At 39.1% G+C, this 27,791-nt stretch overlaps 2 protein-coding genes across 3 annotated transcripts; both read left to right on the top strand.

Moving 5' to 3' along the window:
• The first annotated feature begins 322 nt into the window (after positions 1 to 322).
• LOC102997590 (lysine-rich coiled-coil protein 1-like) lies at positions 323 to 10,100 on the top strand. The gene is made up of 2 exons (XM_057558293.1): positions 323 to 597; positions 8,738 to 10,100. The coding sequence occupies exons 1-2, from the start codon at positions 473 to 475 to the stop codon at positions 9,525 to 9,527; spliced, it is 915 nt and encodes a 304-aa protein (XP_057414276.1). The 5' UTR covers positions 323 to 472; the 3' UTR covers positions 9,528 to 10,100.
• Positions 10,101 to 16,125: 6,025 nt separating this feature from the next.
• Positions 16,126 to 26,257, top strand: LOC130704554 (lysine-rich coiled-coil protein 1-like). Of its 2 annotated transcripts, XM_057558289.1 has the most exons (3): positions 16,132 to 16,215; positions 16,578 to 16,754; positions 24,895 to 26,257. In XM_057558289.1, the coding sequence occupies exons 2-3, from the start codon at positions 16,582 to 16,584 to the stop codon at positions 25,682 to 25,684; spliced, it is 963 nt and encodes a 320-aa protein (XP_057414272.1). In that variant the 5' UTR covers positions 16,132 to 16,215; positions 16,578 to 16,581; the 3' UTR covers positions 25,685 to 26,257. The 2 variants fall into 2 exon arrangements, with proteins under 2 accessions (XP_057414273.1, XP_057414272.1); XM_057558290.1 differs by lacking the exon at positions 16,578 to 16,754 and having other exon boundaries at positions 16,126 to 16,215.
• The last annotated feature ends 1,534 nt before the right edge of the window (positions 26,258 to 27,791 follow it).

A 27,791-nucleotide genomic window follows, 5' to 3' on the forward strand; every position in this document is an offset into this window, starting at 1 on the left:
TAAAAGGCTGATAAGGAATAGTGCCATAATTTGAATTGCAGTGGGTTTCATGTTATGAGGTAGGTTGAAAATAAAGGGCTTCTAAATTGTTAGTATTTTTTATACTGAAGCTGATACTTTGACTTCAAAGCAAGCAAAACTCTAAAAGTGTTAGTTCAGACTAAATATATTAAAACTCATGAGTGCTATCTTCAAATTCAGAGGTGTAAATTTTGGATCACTTTCTCTAAAATAAACAATATTGTTTATTTTTCAAGGGTAAAACACATACTCAAAAAGTTAGCTTTACTTTCAGATTTACAGGAAGCAAAATAAGAAATTGAAGATGCATTTTATGAGTTTTCAGATGATTGATCTATGTTGATGTAATTCTAAACTTTGAATTATTTAATTGTTATAACAAGCTTGTGCTTGGTTTCAGGTGAATGGGAGTGGAGTATTGGACAAAAATAGATTTTTTAATCTCTGCATCATGGTTTTTAGCTCCTCAGTTGTTGCACAGTCTCACTATTTGGGGAAAGTTCATGCTAAAAAACTGAAGCAATTAATGGGTGAATATGATCAAATTTCTCCACCAAGTTCTCAACCTGATAAGGGGTAAGGTTCCATTCACCTCTTCGTTGATCTCTGCACCATCTGTGATCTTTTGGGATTGGCTTCTTTCACTCTGCATGTCTTCAAGGTTCATCCACGTTGTACCATTTATTAGTATTTCATTCCTTTTTATTGCTGAATAATATTCCATTGTGTGAATTGCCACATTTTATTTATCCATTCATCAGTTGATGATCACTGAGTCATTTCTGCATTTAGCTGTTAGGAATAGTGCTGCTGTGAACATTTTTGTACAAGTTTTTGTGTGGACATAGATTTTCAGTCCTCTTGCGTTGAAACCTAAGAGTGAAATTGCTGGGGTTATGTGGTAACTCTATGCTTGACACTTTGAGGAACTGCCAGACTGTTTTCCAAAGTAGCTGCACATTTTATATTCGCACCAAGAATGAATGAAGTTTCCAGTTTTTCCTCCTTTTTGTCAACACTTACTATTATGTCTTTTTTTTTTTGTATTTTTTTATGCAGCAGGTTCTTATGAGTTATCCATTTTATACATATTAGTGTATATATGCCAGTCCCAATCTCCCAATTCCTCACACGACACCCCACCATCACTTTCCCCCCTTGGTGTCCATACGTTTGTTCTCTACATTTGCGTCTGTATTTCTGCCCTGCAAACAGGTTCATCTGTACCATTTTTCTAGGTTCCACATACATGCGTTAATATACGATATTTGTTTTTCTCTTTCTGACTTACTTCACTCTGTATGACAGTCTCTAGATCCATCCATGTCTCTGCAAATGACCCACTTTAGTTCCTTTTTACGGCTGAGTAATACTCCATTGTATATATGTACCACTCTTCTTTATCCATTCGTCTGTCGATGGGCATTTAGGTTGCTTCCGTGACCTGGCTATTGTAAATAGTGCTGCAATGAATGTTGGGGTGCACGTGTCTTTTTGAATTATGATTTTCTCTGAGTATAGGCCCAGTAGTGGGATTGCTGGATCACATGGTAATTCTATTTTTAGTTTTTTAAGGAACCTCCATACTGTTCTCCATAGTGGCTGTATCAATTTACATTCCCACCAACAGGGCAAGAGGGTTTCCGTTTCTCCACACCCTCTCCAGCATTTGTTGTTTGTAGATGTTCTTATGATGCCCATTCTAACTGGTGTGAGGTGATACCTCATTGTAGTTTTGATTTGCATTTCTCTAATAATTAGTGATGTTGAGCAGCTTTTCATGTGCTTCTTGGCCACCTGTATGTCTTCTTTGGAGAAATGTCTATTTAGGTCTTCTGCCCATTTTTTGATTGGGTTGTTTGTTTTTTTTAATATAGAGCTGCATGAGCTGTTTATATATTTTGGAGATTAATCCTTTGTCCATTGATTCGTTGGCAAATATTTCCTCCCATTCTGAGGGTTGTCTTTTCGTCTTGTTTGTAGTTTCGTTTGCTTTGCAAAAGCTTTGAAGTTTCATTAGGTCCCATTTGTTTATTTTTGTTTTTATTTCTATTACTCTAGGAGGTGGATCAAAAAAGATCCTGCTGTGATTTATGTCAAAGAGTGTTCTTCCTATGTTTTCCTCTTAGAGTTTTATACTGTCTGGTCTTACATTTAGATCTCTAATCCATTTTGAGTTTATTTTTGTGTATGGTGTTAGGGAGTGTTCTAATCTCATTCTTTTACATGTAGCTAGCTATCCAGTTTTCGCAGCACCACTTACTGAAGAGACTGTCTTTTCCCCATTGTATATCCTTGCCTCCTTTGTCACAGATTAATTGACCATAGGTGCGTGGGTTTATCTCTGGGCTTTCTATCATGTTCCATGATCTATATTTCTGTTTTTGTGCCAGTACCATATTGTCTTGATTACTGTAGCTTTGTAGTATAGTCTGAAGTCAGGGAGTTTGATTCCTCCAGCTCCGTTTTTCTCCCTCAAGACTGCTTTGGCTATTCAGGGTCTTTTGTGTCTCCATACAAATTTTAAGATTTTTTTGTTCTAGTTCTGTGAAAAGTGCCATTGTTAATTTGATAGGGATCGCATTGAATCTGTAGATTGCTTTGGGTAGTATAGTCATTTTTGCAATATTGATTCTTCCAATCCAAGAACATGGTATATCTCTCCATCTGTTGGTATCATCTTGAATTTCTTTCATCAGTGTCTTATACTTTTCTGCATACAGGTCTTTTGTCTCCCTAGGTAGGTTTATTCCTAGATATTTTATTCTTTTTGTTGCAGTGGTAAATGGCGGTGTTTCCTTAATTTCTCTTTCTGATCTTTCATTGTTAGTGTATAGGAATGCAAGAGATTTCTGTGCATTAATTTTGTATCCTGCAACTTGACCAAATTCATTGATTAGCTCTAGTAGTTTTTTGGTGGCATCTTTAGGATGCTCTATGTATAGTGTCATGTCATCTGCAGGCATTGACAGTTTTACTTCTTCTTTTGCAATTTGTATTCCTTTTATTTCTTTTTCTTCTCTGATTGCCGTGGCTAGGACTTGCAAAGCTATGTTGAATAATAGTGGCGAGAGTGGACATCCTTGTCTTGTTCCTGATCTTAGAGGAAATGCTTTTAGTTTTTCACCATTGAGAATGATGTTGCTGTGGGTTTGTCATATATGGCCTTTATTATGTTGAGGTAGGTTCCCTCTATGCCCACTCTCTGGAGAGTTTTTATCATAAATGAGTGTTGAATTTTGTTAAAAGCTTCTTCTGATCTATTGAGATGATCATATGGTTTTTCTTCTTCAATTTGTTAATATGATGTATCACATTGATTGATTTGCGTATATTGAAGAATCCTTGCATCCCTGGGATAAATCCCACTTGATCATGGTGTATGATCCTTTTAATGTGTTGTTGGATTCCGTTTGCTAGTATTTTGTTGAGGATTTTTGCACCTATATTCATCAGTGATATTAGTTTGTAATTTTCTTTTTTTTGTAGTATCTTTGTCTGGTTTTGGTGTCAGGGTGATGGTGGCCTCATAGAATGAATTTGGGAGTTTTCCTTCCTCTGCAATTTTTTGGAAGAGTTTGAGAAGGATGGGTGTTAGCTCTTCTCTAAATGTTTGATAGAATTCACCTGTGAAGCCATCTGGTCCTGGACTTTTGTTTGTTGGAAGATTTTTAATCACAGTTTCAATTTCATTACTTGTGATTGGTCTGTTCATATTTTCTATTTCTTCCTGGTTCAGTTTTGGAAGGTTATACCTTTCTAAGAATGTGTCCACTTCTTCCAGATTGTCCATTTTATTGGCATAGAGTTGTTTGTAGTAGTCTCTTAGGATGCTTTGTATTTCTGCAGTGTCTGTTGTAACGTCTCCTTTTTCATTTCTAATTTCATTGATTTGAGTCCTCTCCATCATTTTCTTGATGAGTCTGGCTAATGGTTTATCAATTTTGTTTATCTTCTGAAAGAACCAGCTTTTTGTTTTATTGATCCTTGCTATTGTTTTCTTTGTTTCTATTTCATTCATTTCTGCTCTGAACTTTATGGTTTCTTTCCTTCTACTAACTTCGGGTTTTGTTTGTTCTTCTTTCTCTAGTTCCTTTAGGTGTAAGTTTAGATTGTTTATTTGAGATTTTTCTTGTTTCTTGAGGTAGGCTTGTATTGCTATAAACTTCCCTCTTAGAACGGCTTTTTCTGCATTCCATAGGTTTTGGATCGTCATGTTTTCATTGTCATTTGTCTCTAGGTAGTTTTTGATTTCCTCTTTGATTTCTGCAGTGATCTCTTGGTTATTTAGTAACGTAGTGTTTAGCCTCCATGTGTTTGAGTTTCTTACGTTTTTTTCCCCGGTAATTGATTTCTAATCTCATAGCGTTGTGGTCAGAAAAGATGCTTGATATGATTTCAGTTTTCTTAAATTTACTGAGGCTTGATTTGTGACCCAAGATGTGATCTATCCTGGAGAATGATCTGTGCGCACTTGAGAAGAAAGTGTAATCTGCTGTTTTTGGATGGAATGTCCTATAAATATCAATTAAATCTATCTGGTCTGTTGTGTCATTTAAAGCTTGTGTTTCCTTATTAATTTTCTGTCTGGATGATCTGTCCATTGGTGTAAGTGAGGTGTTAAAGCCCACCATTATTATTGTGTTACTGTCAATTTCCTCTTTTTTTTAAAATTAATTTATTTATTTTTGGCTGTGTTGGGTCTTCGTTTCTGTGCGAGGGCTTCCTCTAGTTGTGGCGAGCAGGGGCCACTCTTCATTGCGGTGCACTGGCCTCTCACTGTCGCGGCCTCTTTTGTTGCGGAGCACAGGCTCCAGATGCGCAGGCTCAGTAGTTGTGGCTCACGGGCCTAGTTGTTCCGAGGCATGTGGGATCTTCCCAGACCAGGGCTCGAACCCATGTCCCCTGCACTGGCAGGCAGATTCTCAACCACTGCGCCACCAGGGAAGCTCCAATTTCCTCTTTTATAGCTGTTAGCAGTTGCCTTATGTATTGAGGTGCTCCTATGTTGGGTGCATATATATTTATAATTGTTATATCTCCTTCTTGGATTGATGCCTTGATCATTATGTAGTGTCCTTCCTTGTCTCTTGTAACAGTCTTTATTTTAAAGTCTATTTTATCTGATATGAGTATTGCTACTCCAGCTTTCTTTTGATTTCCATTTGCATGGAATATCTTTTTCCATCCCCTCACTTTCAATCTGTATGTGTCCCTCGGTCTGAAGTGGGTCTCTTGTAGATAGCATATATATGGGTCTTGTTTTTGTATCCATTCAGCGAGCCTGTGTCTTTTTGTTGGAGCATTTAATCCATTCACGTTTAAGGTAATTTTCAATATGTATGTTCCTATTACCATTTTCTTAATTGTTATGGGTTTGTTTTTGTAGGTCCTTTTCTTCTCTTGTGTTTCCCACTTAGAGAAGTTCCTTTAGCATTTGTTGCAGAGCTGGTTTGGTGGTGCTGAATTCTCTTAGCTTTTGCTTGTCTGTAAAGCTTTTGATTTCTCCATCAAATCTGAATGAGATCCTTGCCGGGTAGAGTAATCTTGGTTGTAGGTTCTTCCCTTTCATCACTTTTAGTATATCATGCCACTCCCTTCTGGCTTGCAGAGTTTCTGCTGAGAAATCAGCTGTTAACCTTATGGGAGTTCCCTTGTATGTTATTTGTCATTTTTCCCTTGTTGCTTTCAATAATTTTTCTTTGTCTTTAATTTTTGTCAATTTGATTACTATGTGTCTCAGCGTGTTTCTCCTTGGGTTTATCCTGCCTGGGACTCTCTGTGCTTCCTGGACTGGGGTGGCTATTTCCTTTCCCATGTTAGGGAAGTTTTTGACTATCATCTCTTCAAATATTTTCTCGGGTCCTTTCTCTCTCTCTTCTCCTTCTGGGACCCCTATAATGCAAATGTTGTTGCGTTTAATGTTGTCCCAGAGGGCTCTTAGGCTTTCTTCATTTCTTTGCATTCTTTTTTCTTTATTCTGTTCCGCAGCAGTGAATTCCACCTTTCTGTCTTCCAGGTCACTTATCCGTTCTTCTGCCTCAGTTATTCTGCTATTGATTCCTTCTAGTGTATTTTTCATTTCAGTTATTGTATTGTTCAGCTCTGTTTGTTTGTTCTTTAATTCTTCTAGGTGTTTGTTCTTTAATTCTTCTAGGTCTTTGTTAAACATTTCTTGCATCTTCTCGATCTTTGCCTCCATTCTTTTTCCGAGGTCCTGGATCATCTTCACTATCATTATTCTGAATTCTTTTTCTGGAAGGTTGCCTATCTCCACTTCATTTAGTTGTTTTTCTGCGGTTTTACCTTGTTCCTTCATCTGGTACAATGTCCTCTGCCTTTTCATTTTGTTTGTCTTTCTGTGAATGTGGTTTTCCTTCCACAGGCTGCAGAATCGTACTTTGTCTTGCTTCTGCTGTCTGCCCTCTGGTGGATGAGGCTATAAGCTTATAGGATGGATGATTGTTACAGGGGCTCTTTCTTGATCTGTGTCTCAACAAGTGGCACCTATCTGTCTTTTTGATTATAGCCATCCTAGCGGCTATGAAGTGAAATCTTTTTATTATAAAACATATTTAAACATATAAGGAGAGAAAACAGTATTATGAACGCTCATGTACCCACCATCCAGTTTTAACAATTACCAACATCTTTTTAATCTTATTAGTGACTTTTTACAGTTTTATTGAGGTATAGTTGACATACAGTAAACTGTATGTATTCCAGGTATACAGTTTGATAGGTCTTGAAGGGTGTATATACCCATGAAATGATCACCACAATTAAGATGGTAAACATATCCATACCCACGAAAATGCCACTTATAGTCGCTCCCTCCTACTTTTTCCTGCCTCATCCCCAAGCAACCACTGTGTTACTACAGACTAGTTTGCATTTTCAAGACTTTTATATATATGGAATCATATATTATGTGCTCTTTTGTCAGGCTTCTTTCATTCAGCATGATTATTTTGAGATTCATCTATTTCAAGTGTATCAATAATCTATTCCTTTTTATCATTGATTCCATTCTATAGATATACCACTAGTTGATTTATGCATTCACCTGTTGATCAATATTTGGGTTGTTTTTATTTTTCCTTTCCAGGGCTATTACAAATAACACTGCTATGAACATTCATGTATAAGTCTTTATGTGGACATATACTTCCTTTTCTTTTGGATAAATACCTAGGAGTGGAATAACTGGATCGTATGTTAGGTGTATGTTTAACTTCCTCAGAAACTACCAGACTGTTTTCCAAGTAGTTGTGTCATTTTACATCCCTACCAGCAATGTATGAGAATTCCAATTGTTCCACATCCTCACCAGTCTCTTTAATTTCAGTCATTCTAGTGAGGGTGAGGTAGTACCTTTTTGTGGTTTTAATTGACATTTACTTGATGACAAATGACATTGAGCATCTTTCATTTGTTTATTGTCCATTTGTATATATTCTTTTCTGAAGTGTCTGTTCAAATCTTTTTACCCACATTTCATCAATTATTTGTTACATTATTTTGTTCTAGTCAGAATTTTTATACTGTTTGAGTTGAATAAGAGCTAAATTTTCTGACTCACCAAATTAGGCTTCACTTAGACTTTCTTTTTAATCTCAAATTGCCAGTAAAGCTAGCTGATCATTAGTGACTCTAGATTGCTCTCAGACTTGTTCTGTTAATGGAAAGAAATGTTTGTTTCTACGTGGGTTATGCTGCCTCCTAATTTTTGGAAATAAAGTATAACACAAAAATATCTAGCACATTATCATCTCATAGTGAGTAACTTTTCTGTTAGATTTGTAACACAGGATTGAGGTGGGGTGAGAGAAAGAGAAAGAGTAGTTGTACTGCCCCCACCCCCGAAAAGAAATTTAAACAAGCAAAGACTAGCACTATCTGCTTTACATTTCTTTTGAAACTTTTCTCTACATAAATCCTAGCCCATCTCAACTGTCACCTCCATTTCCTTCCTTAACCCTCCCCCCACTGCTTTACTAGAGAACAAACCAGAAGGCATTCTAGAATGCTTTTTTCACCAATCAGAAGTAACGGAATGAAATCCAAGACCCTGTTCAGAAGATACACAACTCTTTTCCCTCGTCTTTCCTCATGCCCTATACCTACCATTAGTTTTGTCTCATAGCTGAATTTCTAATTTCCAGCATTCCCAAACCATTTTACAAACATCCTTTTATTATTAAGTCTTAAAATACTCTAGTCAGGTGAGTATATGTGTTCATTTTACTTTGTTTCAGTAAACAGAAGATTTTAAAGATCAAATTACTTCTTTATACTTCTAATTATGGTTTATTACTTTTCTTAGACAACAGTGTACAAAAATTTGACTAATCTGAACTTTAGTAATTGTTTGAACATTCAGATCACGCCAGTCACCATGGATGTGTAAGTCGTTAGTCCCTACATTCCTTACGTTTTTAGCCCTACAAAAGAATTCTATATGTCAGCTCCTTTCTACCCTCTTCATCCCACTTCTGAGAAAGATAAAATTATTTGTGAGCGGCCTAGGCAATATTTGACCTTTCTGATGCTCCTTTTTGGCATTTAATGTCATGATGTTTAACTTTCATGCCAAAGTAGGTTTTAATTTGTTTGGACTTCTTTATTTTGTTTTTTGAGACTCTTTTCAAGAGTAAAGGAAATATTCAGCATAAAATAATATAGTAAGAAGAATTTTCTCCCATCTTCTCTACAGAGAATCCCTTGTCAACCTAATGAAGCATTCAAAGAAGACATCTGACTCTTTTCGAGATGAACTTGAAGATTACATCAAAGTGCAGAAAGCCAGAGGCTTAGAGCCAAAGACTTGTTTCAGAAAGAGGAGAGAGGATTATTTGGAAACCTGTGGATACAAAGAAGAGGTTAATTTTAGACCCAGGTGTAGAATGTTTGATCAAAGACTCCCTTATGAACCCATCCAGACCTACCGAAGACCATGCAATATTTCACAAGCAGTGGAGAAGCGGTTACCTCAGTGGCTACCAGCTCATGACAGCAGGCTGAGACTAGACTCCCTGAGCTACTGTCAATTCACCAGGGACTGTTTCTCAGGAAAACCAGTAGCCCTGAACTTTAGTCAACAAGAGTATAGCTGTAGCTCATACAGTGTAGAATCTGGAGTTTACAGGCACCTCTCCTTAGAAAACAGTACCAGTGCCCATCAAGCTAGTTATAAACAGATACAGCAGAAGAGAAAAAGACACCCAGAGGAAGGCCGGGAAAAACCAGAAGAGGAGCGGCCCAAGCATAAGAGGAAGAAAGCTTATGAGGAAATAGATTTAGACAAACACAAGAGCATCCAAAGAAACAAAACAGAGGTGGAAACAGTCAGAGTCAGTAGAGAAAAGCTTAAGAACCGAAAGGGCAAGAAAAGCCAAGATGTAGCCTCTAAGAAAGAGGAACGTAAGCGTAAAGAGAAAAAGGAAGAAGGGAAAGAGAGGACAGAAGAGGATATGCTTTGGGACCAAGCTATCCTTGGATTCTGAAGCTCTTGCATTGGATCTCCTGAGGTTAAACTGAAAAAGTAGTTGAGGAGCTTGGTTTTACGATGTCCATGTTCATTTCGCTTTTTTCATGTGAACAGGTACAAAGGCTAAGTGCACAGAAAACATTTAGTGTACTTGCTCTCCAACATGGAAATTACTTTTCCTCTCTTCTAAAATCATTACTACATTTTTCTTATACATAACGTAATTTCCCTTAAAGAGGGTGGCTCTGCTTTTATTCATCAAATTGCTATGATGGTGGAAGTATTTTTCCCTTGGGAGGTCATTTATTTTCAATTGGAGGATTAATAGGCTTTACATAATCTATTTCTTGATTGGGTTTTAGTTTGGGGTGGGTGTTTTTATATTAGTTTTCTCTGTGAAGCAGTTTAGATTGATTATTTTTTTCCTTCGTTAGATCTAACTTGCAGTATATTTTCTAGATTGGAAAGTGGAAAATGACATACATTATAATAAGCTTAAGTTACATACAGTTTTAAACGTTTCAAGAAGTCTTGATACAAAATCAGTTTATATTTTGAAAATGTTTATAATATAATAAAGTTCTAATTTCTACAATTTGTTTTGTTTTCTGATTTCTACATTTCTGAACACACAGTGATGTGTTCCTATTCAATGAAGATTTTCTTCTGGAAGAGCAATAACTGAGCATATATCAACCCACTTTTTAGGGCAGAAATCTGAACGACCACAATTTTTCCAAATAGTTGAAATTGGGGAATTTATAAGAAAATGCCATTAGAGGGACTTCCCTGGCAGTCCCGTGGTTAAGAATCCGAGCTTCCACTGCAGGGGGCACAGGTTCCATCTCTGGTCAGGGAACTAAGATCCCCCATGGAGCGTGATGTGGCAAAAAAAACAAAAAACAAAAAAAAAAACCATTGGAATATTCTTTCCTGACCAGTGTTTTCATTCTGATAATCCCCTTTTTTTACGATAAGCATATCAAGTGTTTGAGCACTGCTATTTAGTTGTAGAAAGAGTGGTGACCTGGGAATCTGAATCCCAGGATTCTAGACTCAACTATGCCATCAAGTTCTTATGTGACTTTGGGGAATTCACTTTATTTTCCTCATTATCAAATATACCTAGAAGGACTGGCCTCTAAAATGCCTTGGATAAAAAAAAGAGGCTGGGGCTTCCCTGGTGGCGCAGTGGTTGGGAGTCTGCCTGCCAATGCAGGGGACACGGGTTCGAGCCCTGGCCTGGGAGGATCCCACATGCCGCGGAGCGACGGAGCCCGTGGGCCACAATTGCTGAGCCTGCGCGTCTGGAGCCTGTGCTCGGCAACAAGAGAGGCCGTGACAGTGAGGGGCCTGCGCACCGCAATGAAGAGTGGCCCCCGCTTGCCACAGCTTGGGGGGGGGGGCCCTCGCGCGGAGACGAGGACCCAACACAGCCATAAATAATAAATAAATAAATTAAAAAAAAAAAAAAAAGAGGCTGGAATATGAAAACTCTCTTTGCATCCTACAATATTATGCTTACATGTTTATTGTAATATTAACTTTAAAATTATTTTGCTTAAATTATTTTTAATTATATATATTCCCTTCCCCTACTCAACCCTCTGCATGTAACCAGTCTCCCCACCCTTGCTAAGCTGCTGCCTTACTCAGCTCTGACCCCTCGCTGGGTCCCCACCTTGCCTAGCCTCCTACCTCAGTGGGTCCCAAATAGCAAAGAAGAAAGGAAGGAGGGCTTTCCCGGTGGTGCAGTGGTTAAGAATCCACCTGCCAATGCAGGGGACACGGACTCAAGCCCTGGTCCGGGAAGATCCCACATGCCATGGAGCAACTAAACCCGTGCGCCGCAGCTACTGAGCCTGTGCTCTAGTGCCCATGAGCCACAACTACTGAGCCCGCGTGCCACAACTACTGAAGGCTGTGCGCCTAGAGCCCGTGCTCTGCAACAGGAGAAGCCACCGCAATGAGAAGCCCACGCACCGCAACGAAGAGTAGCCCCTGCTCGCCACAATTAGAGAAAGCCCGCACGCAAAAACAAAGACCCAATGCAGCCAATAAATAAATAAATATAAATAAATAAATAAATAAAATACATTTTTTAAAAAAAAGGAAGGCAGGGGAGGAGGGAGAGAGGGTAGGTGACCCATTTTATTTTAAACTAATGACCACAAACCTCCAACCCATCAGTTTTCCCTAGTAAATTTCCCACCCTCAGAGATGTCTTATAGTCTCCCCTCTCTCCTCAAACCTTCCCCTCCCTGGTACCTGCCATACGGGGCCCCCTTTCTCTCAGCTGATGACCTCACCTCACACTCCAGTGAGAAAAACAGAAGCCTTCAGAGGGGGACTTACTCATTGTCCTACCACTGGATCTATAAGCTTCCCTCAAGTATTCTGTTCTCTGTCTTCTCTACAATAATAGTGTCCCTGCTCTTAATAAAGACAAATCCCTCCCCTCATGCACTGAATCCTACACCCTTTTACCTTTTCAAGGACTTCATCTCTCTCCTGAACCTTGAATCTCTCCTCTACTGGATTATTCCTTTATATGCAAACAAGCTTCTGTTTCCCCTCTTCAAAAAACAAAGCAAACAAACAAAAAAAACAAAACTCCCTTGACACCCTACATCCTCTTTCAGCTATCTCCTTTCTCTTTCACATCAAACTTGTCTACAACAGCTGTCTATACTCACACCTCTCATTCTCCCCTCCACCTATTCTAGTTTCTGTTCCTACCATTCCTCTGAGGCTGCTCTGATCAAAGTCTCCAATGACTTCCATGTGGTCAAATCCAGCCTCTCAGCAGCTTCCATTTGGTTAATCAGTCCCTCTTCCTTGAAACATTCCTCTCTCAGCTTCCATAGCACCACATTCTCCTGATTTTCCCTACCTCCATAGCTGCTGCTCCTTATGGTCTCATTTACTGGTTCCTCTTCCACCCGCCTCTGAATGCATCAGGTACATTGCATCAGGAGCCAATCCTAGACCACCACTCTTTCTAATCGCACATCCTAAGTGATCTCATCCAGGCTCATGGCTTTAAATTTACCTCTATGTTGATTTCTGGACTGAATGTGTCATCCCCCAGATTCATATGTTGACATCTAATCCCCAGTGTAATGGTATATGGAGCAGGTACCTGCCTACTTTTGGGAAGTAATTAGGTCATGAGGGTGGAGCCCTCATGAATGGGCTTAGTGCCCTTATAAGAAGAGGTCAGAGAGCTAGCTGAGCCACCCAGTCTATGGTAACGTGTTACAGCAGCCCAAACTGACTAAGACAGTTGATGACCTCTAAATTTCTATTTCTAGACTAGATTTTCCCCCCGAGTTCTAGACTCATAACCAACTGCATTTGTTGTTATTTCCACCTAGAACACCAAAAGGGCACTTACATCCCTCGTCACCAGTCATTCTTCCCTCAGTCTTCCTCATCTCTGCAAATAACAACACCATCTTGATTGTTCCAGCCAAAAATCACTAAACTCACACTTGACTCTCTCCTACATCAGAGCCATCAGTGATTCCTCCTGGTTATATCACCCAATTCTCTCTCCTATTGTCCAATTCTCCCCATCTTCATTACCACCACCCTGACCCAAACCATCATTTATCTCTGGTATTATTTTGCTTTTATTTGTACCAAACAGGACTAATAGGTCTGAGAAAAGCTGAAAACTGGGAGAAGTCATCAGAGGCTCTGAGTTGGTGAGCGCAAAGCCAGCACCAGGAGTACTGAGAGACCAAATAGTATCATGGTCATCTAGCACTGAGGATTTCAGAAATATCCAGCAAATATTTCCTTCCAGAAAGACAAAGCCTTACCTGAAAAGAAAACTGCTAGGCTAAGAAACCTAATAGATCAGGGAAGTAACACCAGGGCTAAGGGAAAGGGAAGGTACCAATAGTAGGGAGCAGGGGAAGGTCCCAGGTGAAGAACCCAGAAAATTCTGCAACAGCAAAATACATCTGAGGTGAGAATGCCACCTTGCCAAGCAAGACCCGTAGGCCTGTAGGAAATAGAGCAGAAACACTTTTCTGAACCGAGCTTAGCTCTGAAAGGCAGAGAAGTAGCCATATTTTGAGCCCTTCACTGTACCAAGAGGGAGCCCTCAAGCCATGATGCTGGCAAAGGTACCCTAGGCCATTCCCTCTCCACAAAAATGTGTTCACAGGAGTTCAGGCCACCACATTTCATTTAAACTTTGGAAAGGAGAAGGAGAATATGATCTAGCCACACAAAGTGTTACAAAAGAAAATTGGACTAAAATACTTTGACAAGACACCAGAAAAATGCAGACACAAAGCAGATGAAAACTCTAATCTGACTCTTCAAACAAGGCTGCAAGAGATCAAGAAAGCAATTAAAGCTTTAAGAAAAGCGCATAAAGTGGAAAAAGAACTCTGAAATAAAATGGCCAGACAACTATGCAGCTGAAAAAGACAACAATTAATTCCAAGAAAAATAAAATATAATGCAGTAAAGAAAAAGTAATTGTATTTTTTAGTCAAAAATATTCACTGAGCATCAAATTTGAGCCAGACATGGTTACTGAACAATGACCTTGACAGACACAGGAACAAATTAGTAAAAGAAAAAAAATCATTTCAGAAATAAAAGGAATACAAGAGAGTATAGACACCATAGAAGAAACAGGGAAATAAACGGTAAGAAAGAGTAATAAAGATAATCCAACAAAAGTAAATTTACACCTTGCAAGAAGGTGGTAAAGATAAAAGATGAGCAAAGGAGATCTAAATATACTGGGAGTCTCTAAAGAAGAAGAATCAATGAAGCAGCACAAACGTTTAAAACTCTATAATTTGTGTTTATTAATGACAACAATATGTACACACATTTGCAAAACAGTTGCATGTGTGCAGGCAATAGGCTGCTGACTTTGGGCGATGCATGGGGTGTTCGGAATTCTCAGACTCGAAGACAGTTGAACTTTCAACTCTGACAACTTTGGCTTTGAATTTCAGTTGTGCACTCACAAGCTGTGCGTGGTAGATTCTTTGTCGGGGAAAATGTCAGTGATAATTTCCCCTCCCTGTAGCCACCCCTTGTTTCCCATCCAATAAGGCTGGGCTTGGCCATGTGACCTGCTTTGGCCAATGGGAGAACAGCAAATGAGATGCAAGCTGGATTTAGAAAGTGCCTGTGCTTGCCCTCATGCCGCATTTGGAACCCAGCCACCTCGTACAAGCCCTACTGAATAATGAGAGTCTTGTGGCTATGTCTGCACCACCCAGCTGCCATTGAACTCTCTTCCTCCTCACCAGAAACAAGGCACCTTGACCACCCAGCCCGCACTGAGCCAGCCCAGCCAACTCACAAAATTGTGAGAAATAAATGTTTGCTGTTTTAAATCATAAGTTTTGTGGTGGTTTACAATGCAGCAAAAACTATATACTGCGTGACTTTAGGTGAGTTTCTTAATCTGTCTCAGTTTTTTCACCTGTGATGTGGAGATAAAACAATGACCCTTGGAGGGCTCTTTGGAGGATTAAATGAGGAAATATATGTGAAGTTCCTGGCACAGCATAAATACTCAATAGTAAAAAGAACCAACCTCTGCAGGCTGGAATGGTGGCCGTCCTCAGGCTGGGGTACACAGTTTTAGTGCTTTGAAAGCAGTCCTCAAATCTAGAATGCCAGAGGGAGCCTGTGAAAGCACTGGAAGGATGGGGCAGCAGAGGCCCAGCTACCAGGTGCATGCCCCAGGCCACAGCACTAGCCATTGGGGGTGGGGGGGACTGCGCTCTAGGCTATTCCCTGCCACTATCACCGCCCGCCACCCCATCCCGGCGCCCCCCCACCCCCCAGCGATGGATGCAGGGGCACTCAGTGACTTAGCTGGCTCCTCCGGGAACGTAAAGTATGGACCTCTGCGGACAAGAAACAAGCCAAAGGGCTTCCCTGGTGGCGCAGTGGTTAAGAATCCGCCTGCCAATGCAGGGGACACGGGTTTGATCCCTGGTCCGGGAAGATCCCACATGCCGCGGAGCAGCTAAGCCCCTGCGCCACAACTACTGAGCCTGCGCTCTAGAGCTCACGAGCCACAACTAGAGAGCCCGCGTGCCACAACTACTGAACCCGCGTGCCTAGAGCCCATGCTCGGCAACAAGAGAAGCCTGCGCACTGCAAGGTAGAGTAGCCCCCGCTCGCTCTGGTACTTACATTAAGTACCAGATGGGAGAAGACAGCCAATGTGGAGAGAGAGATGCTACCTCTGGGATTTTAGCAATTACAAAGGTCAGTAGAAGTCAGTAACATGTCTGCTATAAGACACAAAGTACTAAGGCTGGATGCCCCAGATCATCTCCACAAAGTCCAGAGTTCTACAGGTGCCCTAATAACTTCTCCTTCAGAATGGTATTTTCTGGACTAAAAAATATATTATCACAGTAAATATCAGAGGCTTACTAAATGTTTTTATACTAAAATTGTCATTCTAATAAGCAAAAAGCCAGTACTTTAGCCTTGCAAGCACTTAGGAAATTAAGATTTGAGATGGTATATAAAATGATCTCCAGGTGAAGATTGAAAATATTACCCTAAATGTCTTACCTCCCTTTATTTTATTCATAGATACCACGTTGAATGAGCAAAGACTGAACTTTTTACAGATACCTTTTGTAAAAGGCTGATAAGGAATAGTGCCATAATTTGAATTGCAGTGGGTTTCACGTTATGAGGTAGGTTGAAAATAAAGGGCTTCTAAATTGTTAGTATTTTTTATACTGAAGCTGATACTTTGACTTCAAAGCAAGCAAAACTCTAAAAGTGTTAGTTCAGACTAAATATATTAAAACTCATGAGTGCTATCTTCAAATTCAGAGGTGTAAATTTTGGATCACTTTCTCTAAAATAAACAATATTGTTTATTTTTCAAGGGTAAAACACATACTCAAAAAGTTAGCTTTACTTTCAGATTTACAGGAAGCAAAATAAGAAATTGAAGATGCATTTTATGAGTTTTCAGATGATTGATCTATGTTGATGTAATTCTAAACTTTGAATTATTTAATTGTTATAACAAGCTTGTGCTTGGTTTCAGGTGAATGGGAGTGGAGTATTGGACAAAAAATAGATTTTTTAATCTCTGCATCATGGTTTTTAGCTCCTCAGTTGTTGCACAGTCTCACTATTTGGGGAAAGTTCATGCTAAAAAACTGAAGCAATTAATGGGTGAATATGATCAAATTTCTCCACCAAGTTCTCAACCTGATAAGGGGTAAGGTTCCATTCACCTCTTCGTTGATCTCTGCACCATCTGTGATCTTTTGGGATTGGCTTCTTTCACTCTGCATGTCTTCAAGGTTCATCCACGTTGTACCATTTATTAGTATTTCATTCCTTTTTATTGCTGAATAATATTCCATTGTGTGAATTGCCACATTTTATTTATCCATTCATCAGTTGATGATCACTGAGTCATTTCTGCATTTAGCTGTTAGGAATAGTGCTGCTGTGAACATTTTTGTACAAGTTTTTGTGTGGACATAGATTTTCAGTCCTCTTGCGTTGAAACCTAAGAGTGAAATTGCTGGGGTTATGTGGTAACTCTATGCTTGACACTTTGAGGAACTGCCAGACTGTTTTCCAAAGTAGCTGCACATTTTATATTCGCACCAAGAATGAATGAAGTTTCCAGTTTTTCCTCCTTTTTGTCAACACTTACTATTATGTCTTTTTTTTTTTGTATTTTTTTATGCAGCAGGTTCTTATGAGTTATCCATTTTATACATATTAGTGTATATATGCCAGTCCCAATCTCCCAATTCCTCACACGACACCCCACCATCACTTTCCCCCCTTGGTGTCCATACGTTTGTTCTCTACATTTGCGTCTGTATTTCTGCCCTGCAAACAGGTTCATCTGTACCATTTTTCTAGGTTCCACATACATGCGTTAATATACGATATTTGTTTTTCTCTTTCTGACTTACTTCACTCTGTATGACAGTCTCTAGATCCATCCATGTCTCTGCAAATGACCCACTTTAGTTCCTTTTTACGGCTGAGTAATACTCCATTGTATATATGTACCACTCTTCTTTATCCATTCGTCTGTCGATGGGCATTTAGGTTGCTTCCGTGACCTGGCTATTGTAAATAGTGCTGCAATGAATGTTGGGGTGCACGTGTCTTTTTGAATTATGATTTTCTCTGAGTATAGGCCCAGTAGTGGGATTGCTGGATCACATGGTAATTCTATTTTTAGTTTTTTAAGGAACCTCCATACTGTTCTCCATAGTGGCTGTATCAATTTACATTCCCACCAACAGGGCAAGAGGGTTTCCGTTTCTCCACACCCTCTCCAGCATTTGTTGTTTGTAGATGTTCTTATGATGCCCATTCTAACTGGTGTGAGGTGATACCTCATTGTAGTTTTGATTTGCATTTCTCTAATAATTAGTGATGTTGAGCAGCTTTTCATGTGCTTCTTGGCCACCTGTATGTCTTCTTTGGAGAAATGTCTATTTAGGTCTTCTGCCCATTTTTTGATTGGGTTGTTTGTTTTTTTTAATATAGAGCTGCATGAGCTGTTTATATATTTTGGAGATTAATCCTTTGTCCATTGATTCGTTGGCAAATATTTCCTCCCATTCTGAGGGTTGTCTTTTCGTCTTGTTTGTAGTTTCGTTTGCTTTGCAAAAGCTTTGAAGTTTCATTAGGTCCCATTTGTTTATTTTTGTTTTTATTTCTATTACTCTAGGAGGTGGATCAAAAAAGATCCTGCTGTGATTTATGTCAAAGAGTGTTCTTCCTATGTTTTCCTCTTAGAGTTTTATACTGTCTGGTCTTACATTTAGATCTCTAATCCATTTTGAGTTTATTTTTGTGTATGGTGTTAGGGAGTGTTCTAATCTCATTCTTTTACATGTAGCTAGCTATCCAGTTTTCGCAGCACCACTTACTGAAGAGACTGTCTTTTCCCCATTGTATATCCTTGCCTCCTTTGTCACAGATTAATTGACCATAGGTGCGTGGGTTTATCTCTGGGCTTTCTATCATGTTCCATGATCTATATTTCTGTTTTTGTGCCAGTACCATATTGTCTTGATTACTGTAGCTTTGTAGTATAGTCTGAAGTCAGGGAGTTTGATTCCTCCAGCTCCGTTTTTCTCCCTCAAGACTGCTTTGGCTATTCAGGGTCTTTTGTGTCTCCATACAAATTTTAAGATTTTTTTGTTCTAGTTCTGTGAAAAGTGCCATTGTTAATTTGATAGGGATCGCATTGAATCTGTAGATTGCTTTGGGTAGTATAGTCATTTTTGCAATATTGATTCTTCCAATCCAAGAACATGGTATATCTCTCCATCTGTTGGTATCATCTTGAATTTCTTTCATCAGTGTCTTATACTTTTCTGCATACAGGTCTTTTGTCTCCCTAGGTAGGTTTATTCCTAGATATTTTAATCTTTTTGTTGCAGTGGTAAATGGCGGTGTTTCCTTAATTTCTCTTTCTGATCTTTCATTGTTAGTGTATAGGAATGCAAGAGATTTCTGTGCATTAATTTTGTATCCTGCAACTTGACCAAATTCATTGATTAGCTCTAGTAGTTTTTTGGTGGCATCTTTAGGATGCTCTATGTATAGTGTCATGTCATCTGCAGGCATTGACAGTTTTACTTCTTCTTTTGCAATTTGTATTCCTTTTATTTCTTTTTCTTCTCTGATTGCCGTGGCTAGGACTTGCAAAGCTATGTTGAATAATAGTGGCGAGAGTGGACATCCTTGTCTTGTTCCTGATCTTAGAGGAAATGCTTTTAGTTTTTCACCATTGAGAATGATGTTGCTGTGGGTTTGTCATATATGGCCTTTATTATGTTGAGGTAGGTTCCCTCTATGCCCACTCTCTGGAGAGTTTTTATCATAAATGAGTGTTGAATTTTGTTAAAAGCTTCTTCTGATCTATTGAGATGATCATATGGTTTTTCTTCTTCAATTTGTTAATATGATGTATCACATTGATTGATTTGCGTATATTGAAGAATCCTTGCATCCCTGGGATAAATCCCACTTGATCATGGTGTATGATCCTTTTAATGTGTTGTTGGATTCCGTTTGCTAGTATTTTGTTGAGGATTTTTGCACCTATATTCATCAGTGATATTAGTTTGTAATTTTCTTTTTTTTGTAGTATCTTTGTCTGGTTTTGGTGTCAGGGTGATGGTGGCCTCATAGAATGAATTTGGGAGTTTTCCTTCCTCTGCAATTTTTTGGAAGAGTTTGAGAAGGATGGGTGTTAGCTCTTCTCTAAATGTTTGATAGAATTCACCTGTGAAGCCATCTGGTCCTGGACTTTTGTTTGTTGGAAGATTTTTAATCACAGTTTCAATTTCATTACTTGTGATTGGTCTGTTCATATTTTCTATTTCTTCCTGGTTCAGTTTTGGAAGGTTATACCTTTCTAAGAATGTGTCCACTTCTTCCAGATTGTCCATTTTATTGGCATAGAGTTGTTTGTAGTAGTCTCTTAGGATGCTTTGTATTTCTGCAGTGTCTGTTGTAACGTCTCCTTTTTCATTTCTAATTTCATTGATTTGAGTCCTCTCCATCATTTTCTTGATGAGTCTGGCTAATGGTTTATCAATTTTGTTTATCTTCTGAAAGAACCAGCTTTTTGTTTTATTGATCCTTGCTATTGTTTTCTTTGTTTCTATTTCATTCATTTCTGCTCTGAACTTTATGGTTTCTTTCCTTCTACTAACTTCGGGTTTTGTTTGTTCTTCTTTCTCTAGTTCCTTTAGGTGTAAGTTTAGATTGTTTATTTGAGATTTTTCTTGTTTCTTGAGGTAGGCTTGTATTGCTATAAACTTCCCTCTTAGAACGGCTTTTTCTGCATTCCATAGGTTTTGGATCGTCATGTTTTCATTGTCATTTGTCTCTAGGTAGTTTTTGATTTCCTCTTTGATTTCTGCAGTGATCTCTTGGTTATTTAGTAACGTAGTGTTTAGCCTCCATGTGTTTGAGTTTCTTACGTTTTTTTCCCCGGTAATTGATTTCTAATCTCATAGCGTTGTGGTCAGAAAAGATGCTTGATATGATTTCAGTTTTCTTAAATTTACTGAGGCTTGATTTGTGACCCAAGATGTGATCTATCCTGGAGAATGATCTGTGCGCACTTGAGAAGAAAGTGTAATCTGCTGTTTTTGGATGGAATGTCCTATAAATATCAATTAAATCTATCTGGTCTGTTGTGTCATTTAAAGCTTGTGTTTCCTTATTAATTTTCTGTCTGGATGATCTGTCCATTGGTGTAAGTGAGGTGTTAAAGCCCACCATTATTATTGTGTTACTGTCAATTTCCTCTTTTTTTTAAAATTAATTTATTTATTTTTGGCTGTGTTGGGTCTTCGTTTCTGTGCGAGGGCTTCCTCTAGTTGTGGCGAGCAGGGGCCACTCTTCATTGCGGTGCACTGGCCTCTCACTGTCGCGGCCTCTTTTGTTGCGGAGCACAGGCTCCAGATGCGCAGGCTCAGTAGTTGTGGCTCACGGGCCTAGTTGTTCCGAGGCATGTGGGATCTTCCCAGACCAGGGCTCGAACCCATGTCCCCTGCACTGGCAGGCAGATTCTCAACCACTGCGCCACCAGGGAAGCTCCAATTTCCTCTTTTATAGCTGTTAGCAGTTGCCTTATGTATTGAGGTGCTCCTATGTTGGGTGCATATATATTTATAATTGTTATATCTCCTTCTTGGATTGATGCCTTGATCATTATGTAGTGTCCTTCCTTGTCTCTTGTAACAGTCTTTATTTTAAAGTCTATTTTATCTGATATGAGTATTGCTACTCCAGCTTTCTTTTGATTTCCATTTGCATGGAATATCTTTTTCCATCCCCTCACTTTCAATCTGTATGTGTCCCTCGGTCTGAAGTGGGTCTCTTGTAGATAGCATATATATGGGTCTTGTTTTTGTATCCATTCAGCGAGCCTGTGTCTTTTTGTTGGAGCATTTAATCCATTCACGTTTAAGGTAATTTTCAATATGTATGTTCCTATTACCATTTTCTTAATTGTTATGGGTTTGTTTTTGTAGGTCCTTTTCTTCTCTTGTGTTTCCCACTTAGAGAAGTTCCTTTAGCATTTGTTGCAGAGCTGGTTTGGTGGTGCTGAATTCTCTTAGCTTTTGCTTGTCTGTAAAGCTTTTGATTTCTCCATCAAATCTGAATGAGATCCTTGCCGGGTAGAGTAATCTTGGTTGTAGGTTCTTCCCTTTCATCACTTTTAGTATATCATGCCACTCCCTTCTGGCTTGCAGAGTTTCTGCTGAGAAATCAGCTGTTAACCTTATGGGAGTTCCCTTGTATGTTATTTGTCATTTTTCCCTTGTTGCTTTCAATAATTTTTCTTTGTCTTTAATTTTTGTCAATTTGATTACTATGTGTCTCAGCGTGTTTCTCCTTGGGTTTATCCTGCCTGGGACTCTCTGTGCTTCCTGGACTGGGGTGGCTATTTCCTTTCCCATGTTAGGGAAGTTTTTGACTATCATCTCTTCAAATATTTTCTCGGGTCCTTTCTCTCTCTCTTCTCCTTCTGGGACCCCTATAATGCAAATGTTGTTGCGTTTAATGTTGTCCCAGAGGGCTCTTAGGCTTTCTTCATTTCTTTGCATTCTTTTTTCTTTATTCTGTTCCGCAGCAGTGAATTCCACCTTTCTGTCTTCCAGGTCACTTATCCGTTCTTCTGCCTCAGTTATTCTGCTATTGATTCCTTCTAGTGTATTTTTCATTTCAGTTATTGTATTGTTCAGCTCTGTTTGTTTGTTCTTTAATTCTTCTAGGTGTTTGTTCTTTAATTCTTCTAGGTCTTTGTTAAACATTTCTTGCATCTTCTCGATCTTTGCCTCCATTCTTTTTCCGAGGTCCTGGATCATCTTCACTATCATTATTCTGAATTCTTTTTCTGGAAGGTTGCCTATCTCCACTTCATTTAGTTGTTTTTCTGCGGTTTTACCTTGTTCCTTCATCTGGTACAATGTCCTCTGCCTTTTCATTTTGTTTGTCTTTCTGTGAATGTGGTTTTCCTTCCACAGGCTGCAGAATCGTACTTTGTCTTGCTTCTGCTGTCTGCCCTCTGGTGGATGAGGCTATAAGCTTATAGGATGGATGATTGTTACAGGGGCTCTTTCTTGATCTGTGTCTCAACAAGTGGCACCTATCTGTCTTTTTGATTATAGCCATCCTAGCGGCTATGAAGTGAAATCTTTTTATTATAAAACATATTTAAACATATAAGGAGAGAAAACAGTATTATGAACGCTCATGTACCCACCATCCAGTTTTAACAATTACCAACATCTTTTTAATCTTATTAGTGACTTTTTACAGTTTTATTGAGGTATAGTTGACATACAGTAAACTGTATGTATTCCAGGTATACAGTTTGATAGGTCTTGAAGGGTGTATATACCCATGAAATGATCACCACAATTAAGATGGTAAACATATCCATACCCACGAAAATGCCACTTATAGTCGCTCCCTCCTACTTTTTCCTGCCTCATCCCCAAGCAACCACTGTGTTACTACAGACTAGTTTGCATTTTCAAGACTTTTATATATATGGAATCATATATTATGTGCTCTTTTGTCAGGCTTCTTTCATTCAGCATGATTATTTTGAGATTCATCTATTTCAAGTGTATCAATAATCTATTCCTTTTTATCATTGATTCCATTCTATAGATATACCACTAGTTGATTTATGCATTCACCTGTTGATCAATATTTGGGTTGTTTTTATTTTTCCTTTCCAGGGCTATTACAAATAACACTGCTATGAACATTCATGTATAAGTCTTTATGTGGACATATACTTCCTTTTCTTTTGGATAAATACCTAGGAGTGGAATAACTGGATCGTATGTTAGGTGTATGTTTAACTTCCTCAGAAACTACCAGACTGTTTTCCAAGTAGTTGTGTCATTTTACATCCCTACCAGCAATGTATGAGAATTCCAATTGTTCCACATCCTCACCAGTCTCTTTAATTTCAGTCATTCTAGTGAGGGTGAGGTAGTACCTTTTTGTGGTTTTAATTGACATTTACTTGATGACAAATGACATTGAGCATCTTTCATTTGTTTATTGTCCATTTGTATATATTCTTTTCTGAAGTGTCTGTTCAAATCTTTTTACCCACATTTCATCAATTATTTGTTACATTATTTTGTTCTAGTCAGAATTTTTATACTGTTTGAGTTGAATAAGAGCTAAATTTTCTGACTCACCAAATTAGGCTTCACTTAGACTTTCTTTTTAATCTCAAATTGCCAGTAAAGCTAGCTGATCATTAGTGACTCTAGATTGCTCTCAGACTTGTTCTGTTAATGGAAAGAAATGTTTGTTTCTACGTGGGTTATGCTGCCTCCTAATTTTTGGAAATAAAGTATAACACAAAAATATCTAGCACATTATCATCTCATAGTGAGTAACTTTTCTGTTAGATTTGTAACACAGGATTGAGGTGGGGTGAGAGAAAGAGAAAGAGTAGTTGTACTGCCCCCACCCCCGAAAAGAAATTTAAACAAGCAAAGACTAGCACTATCTGCTTTACATTTCTTTTGAAACTTTTCTCTACATAAATCCTAGCCCATCTCAACTGTCACCTCCATTTCCTTCCTTAACCCTCCCCCCACTGCTTTACTAGAGAACAAACCAGAAGGCATTCTAGAATGCTTTTTTCACCAATCAGAAGTAACGGAATGAAATCCAAGACCCTGTTCAGAAGATACACAACTCTTTTCCCTCGTCTTTCCTCATGCCCTATACCTACCATTAGTTTTGTCTCATAGCTGAATTTCTAATTTCCAGCATTCCCAAACCATTTTACAAACATCCTTTTATTATTAAGTCTTAAAATACTCTAGTCAGGTGAGTATATGTGTTCATTTTACTTTGTTTCAGTAAACAGAAGATTTTAAAGATCAAATTACTTCTTTATACTTCTAATTATGGTTTATTACTTTTCTTAGACAACAGTGTACAAAAATTTGACTAATCTGAACTTTAGTAATTGTTTGAACATTCAGATCACGCCAGTCACCATGGATGTGTAAGTCGTTAGTCCCTACATTCCTTACGTTTTTAGCCCTACAAAAGAATTCTATATGTCAGCTCCTTTCTACCCTCTTCATCCCACTTCTGAGAAAGATAAAATTATTTGTGAGCGGCCTAGGCAATATTTGACCTTTCTGATGCTCCTTTTTGGCATTTAATGTCATGATGTTTAACTTTCATGCCAAAGTAGGTTTTAATTTGTTTGGACTTCTTTATTTTGTTTTTTGAGACTCTTTTCAAGAGTAAAGGAAATATTCAGCATAAAATAATATAGTAAGAAGAATTTTCTCCCATCTTCTCTACAGAGAATCCCTTGTCAACCTAATGAAGCATTCAAAGAAGACATCTGACTCTTTTCGAGATGAACTTGAAGATTACATCAAAGTGCAGAAAGCCAGAGGCTTAGAGCCAAAGACTTGTTTCAGAAAGAGGAGAGAGGATTATTTGGAAACCTGTGGATACAAAGAAGAGGTTAATTTTAGACCCAGGTGTAGAATGTTTGATCAAAGACTCCCTTATGAACCCATCCAGACCTACCGAAGACCATGCAATATTTCACAAGCAGTGGAGAAGCGGTTACCTCAGTGGCTACCAGCTCATGACAGCAGGCTGAGACTAGACTCCCTGAGCTACTGTCAATTCACCAGGGACTGTTTCTCAGGAAAACCAGTAGCCCTGAACTTTAGTCAACAAGAGTATAGCTGTAGCTCATACAGTGTAGAATCTGGAGTTTACAGGCACCTCTCCTTAGAAAACAGTACCAGTGCCCATCAAGCTAGTTATAAACAGATACAGCAGAAGAGAAAAAGACACCCAGAGGAAGGCCGGGAAAAACCAGAAGAGGAGCGGCCCAAGCATAAGAGGAAGAAAGCTTATGAGGAAATAGATTTAGACAAACACAAGAGCATCCAAAGAAACAAAACAGAGGTGGAAACAGTCAGAGTCAGTAGAGAAAAGCTTAAGAACCGAAAGGGCAAGAAAAGCCAAGATGTAGCCTCTAAGAAAGAGGAACGTAAGCGTAAAGAGAAAAAGGAAGAAGGGAAAGAGAGGACAGAAGAGGATATGCTTTGGGACCAAGCTATCCTTGGATTCTGAAGCTCTTGCATTGGATCTCCTGAGGTTAAACTGAAAAAGTAGTTGAGGAGCTTGGTTTTACGATGTCCATGTTCATTTCGCTTTTTTCATGTGAACAGGTACAAAGGCTAAGTGCACAGAAAACATTTAGTGTACTTGCTCTCCAACATGGAAATTACTTTTCCTCTCTTCTAAAATCATTACTACATTTTTCTTATACATAACGTAATTTCCCTTAAAGAGGGTGGCTCTGCTTTTATTCATCAAATTGCTATGATGGTGGAAGTATTTTTCCCTTGGGAGGTCATTTATTTTCAATTGGAGGATTAATAGGCTTTACATAATCTATTTCTTGATTGGGTTTTAGTTTGGGGTGGGTGTTTTTATATTAGTTTTCTCTGTGAAGCAGTTTAGATTGATTATTTTTTTCCTTCGTTAGATCTAACTTGCAGTATATTTTCTAGATTGGAAAGTGGAAAATGACATACATTATAATAAGCTTAAGTTACATACAGTTTTAAACGTTTCAAGAAGTCTTGATACAAAATCAGTTTATATTTTGAAAATGTTTATAATATAATAAAGTTCTAATTTCTACAATTTGTTTTGTTTTCTGATTTCTACATTTCTGAACACACAGTGATGTGTTCCTATTCAATGAAGATTTTCTTCTGGAAGAGCAATAACTGAGCATATATCAACCCACTTTTTAGGGCAGAAATCTGAACGACCACAATTTTTCCAAATAGTTGAAATTGGGGAATTTATAAGAAAATGCCATTAGAGGGACTTCCCTGGCAGTCCCGTGGTTAAGAATCCGAGCTTCCACTGCAGGGGGCACAGGTTCCATCTCTGGTCAGGGAACTAAGATCCCCCATGGAGCGTGATGTGGCAAAAAAAACAAAAAACAAAAAAAAAAACCATTGGAATATTCTTTCCTGACCAGTGTTTTCATTCTGATAATCCCCTTTTTTTACGATAAGCATATCAAGTGTTTGAGCACTGCTATTTAGTTGTAGAAAGAGTGGTGACCTGGGAATCTGAATCCCAGGATTCTAGACTCAACTATGCCATCAAGTTCTTATGTGACTTTGGGGAATTCACTTTATTTTCCTCATTATCAAATATACCTAGAAGGACTGGCCTCTAAAATGCCTTGGATAAAAAAAAGAGGCTGGGGCTTCCCTGGTGGCGCAGTGGTTGGGAGTCTGCCTGCCAATGCAGGGGACACGGGTTCGAGCCCTGGCCTGGGAGGATCCCACATGCCGCGGAGCGACGGAGCCCGTGGGCCACAATTGCTGAGCCTGCGCGTCTGGAGCCTGTGCTCGGCAACAAGAGAGGCCGTGACAGTGAGGGGCCTGCGCACCGCAATGAAGAGTGGCCCCCGCTTGCCACAGCTTGGGGGGGGGGGCCCTCGCGCGGAGACGAGGACCCAACACAGCCATAAATAATAAATAAATAAATTAAAAAAAAAAAAAAAAGAGGCTGGAATATGAAAACTCTCTTTGCATCCTACAATATTATGCTTACATGTTTATTGTAATATTAACTTTAAAATTATTTTGCTTAAATTATTTTTAATTATATATATTCCCTTCCCCTACTCAACCCTCTGCATGTAACCAGTCTCCCCACCCTTGCTAAGCTGCTGCCTTACTCAGCTCTGACCCCTCGCTGGGTCCCCACCTTGCCTAGCCTCCTACCTCAGTGGGTCCCAAATAGCAAAGAAGAAAGGAAGGAGGGCTTTCCCGGTGGTGCAGTGGTTAAGAATCCACCTGCCAATGCAGGGGACACGGACTCAAGCCCTGGTCCGGGAAGATCCCACATGCCATGGAGCAACTAAACCCGTGCGCCGCAGCTACTGAGCCTGTGCTCTAGTGCCCATGAGCCACAACTACTGAGCCCGCGTGCCACAACTACTGAAGGCTGTGCGCCTAGAGCCCGTGCTCTGCAACAGGAGAAGCCACCGCAATGAGAAGCCCACGCACCGCAACGAAGAGTAGCCCCTGCTCGCCACAATTAGAGAAAGCCCGCACGCAAAAACAAAGACCCAATGCAGCCAATAAATAAATAAATATAAATAAATAAATAAATAAAATACATTTTTTAAAAAAAAGGAAGGCAGGGG

This window comes from Balaenoptera acutorostrata, chromosome 12 (assembly GCF_949987535.1).
Source record: "Balaenoptera acutorostrata chromosome 12, mBalAcu1.1, whole genome shotgun sequence".
In the NCBI taxonomy this organism is placed as follows: Eukaryota; Metazoa; Chordata; class Mammalia; order Artiodactyla; family Balaenopteridae; genus Balaenoptera; species Balaenoptera acutorostrata.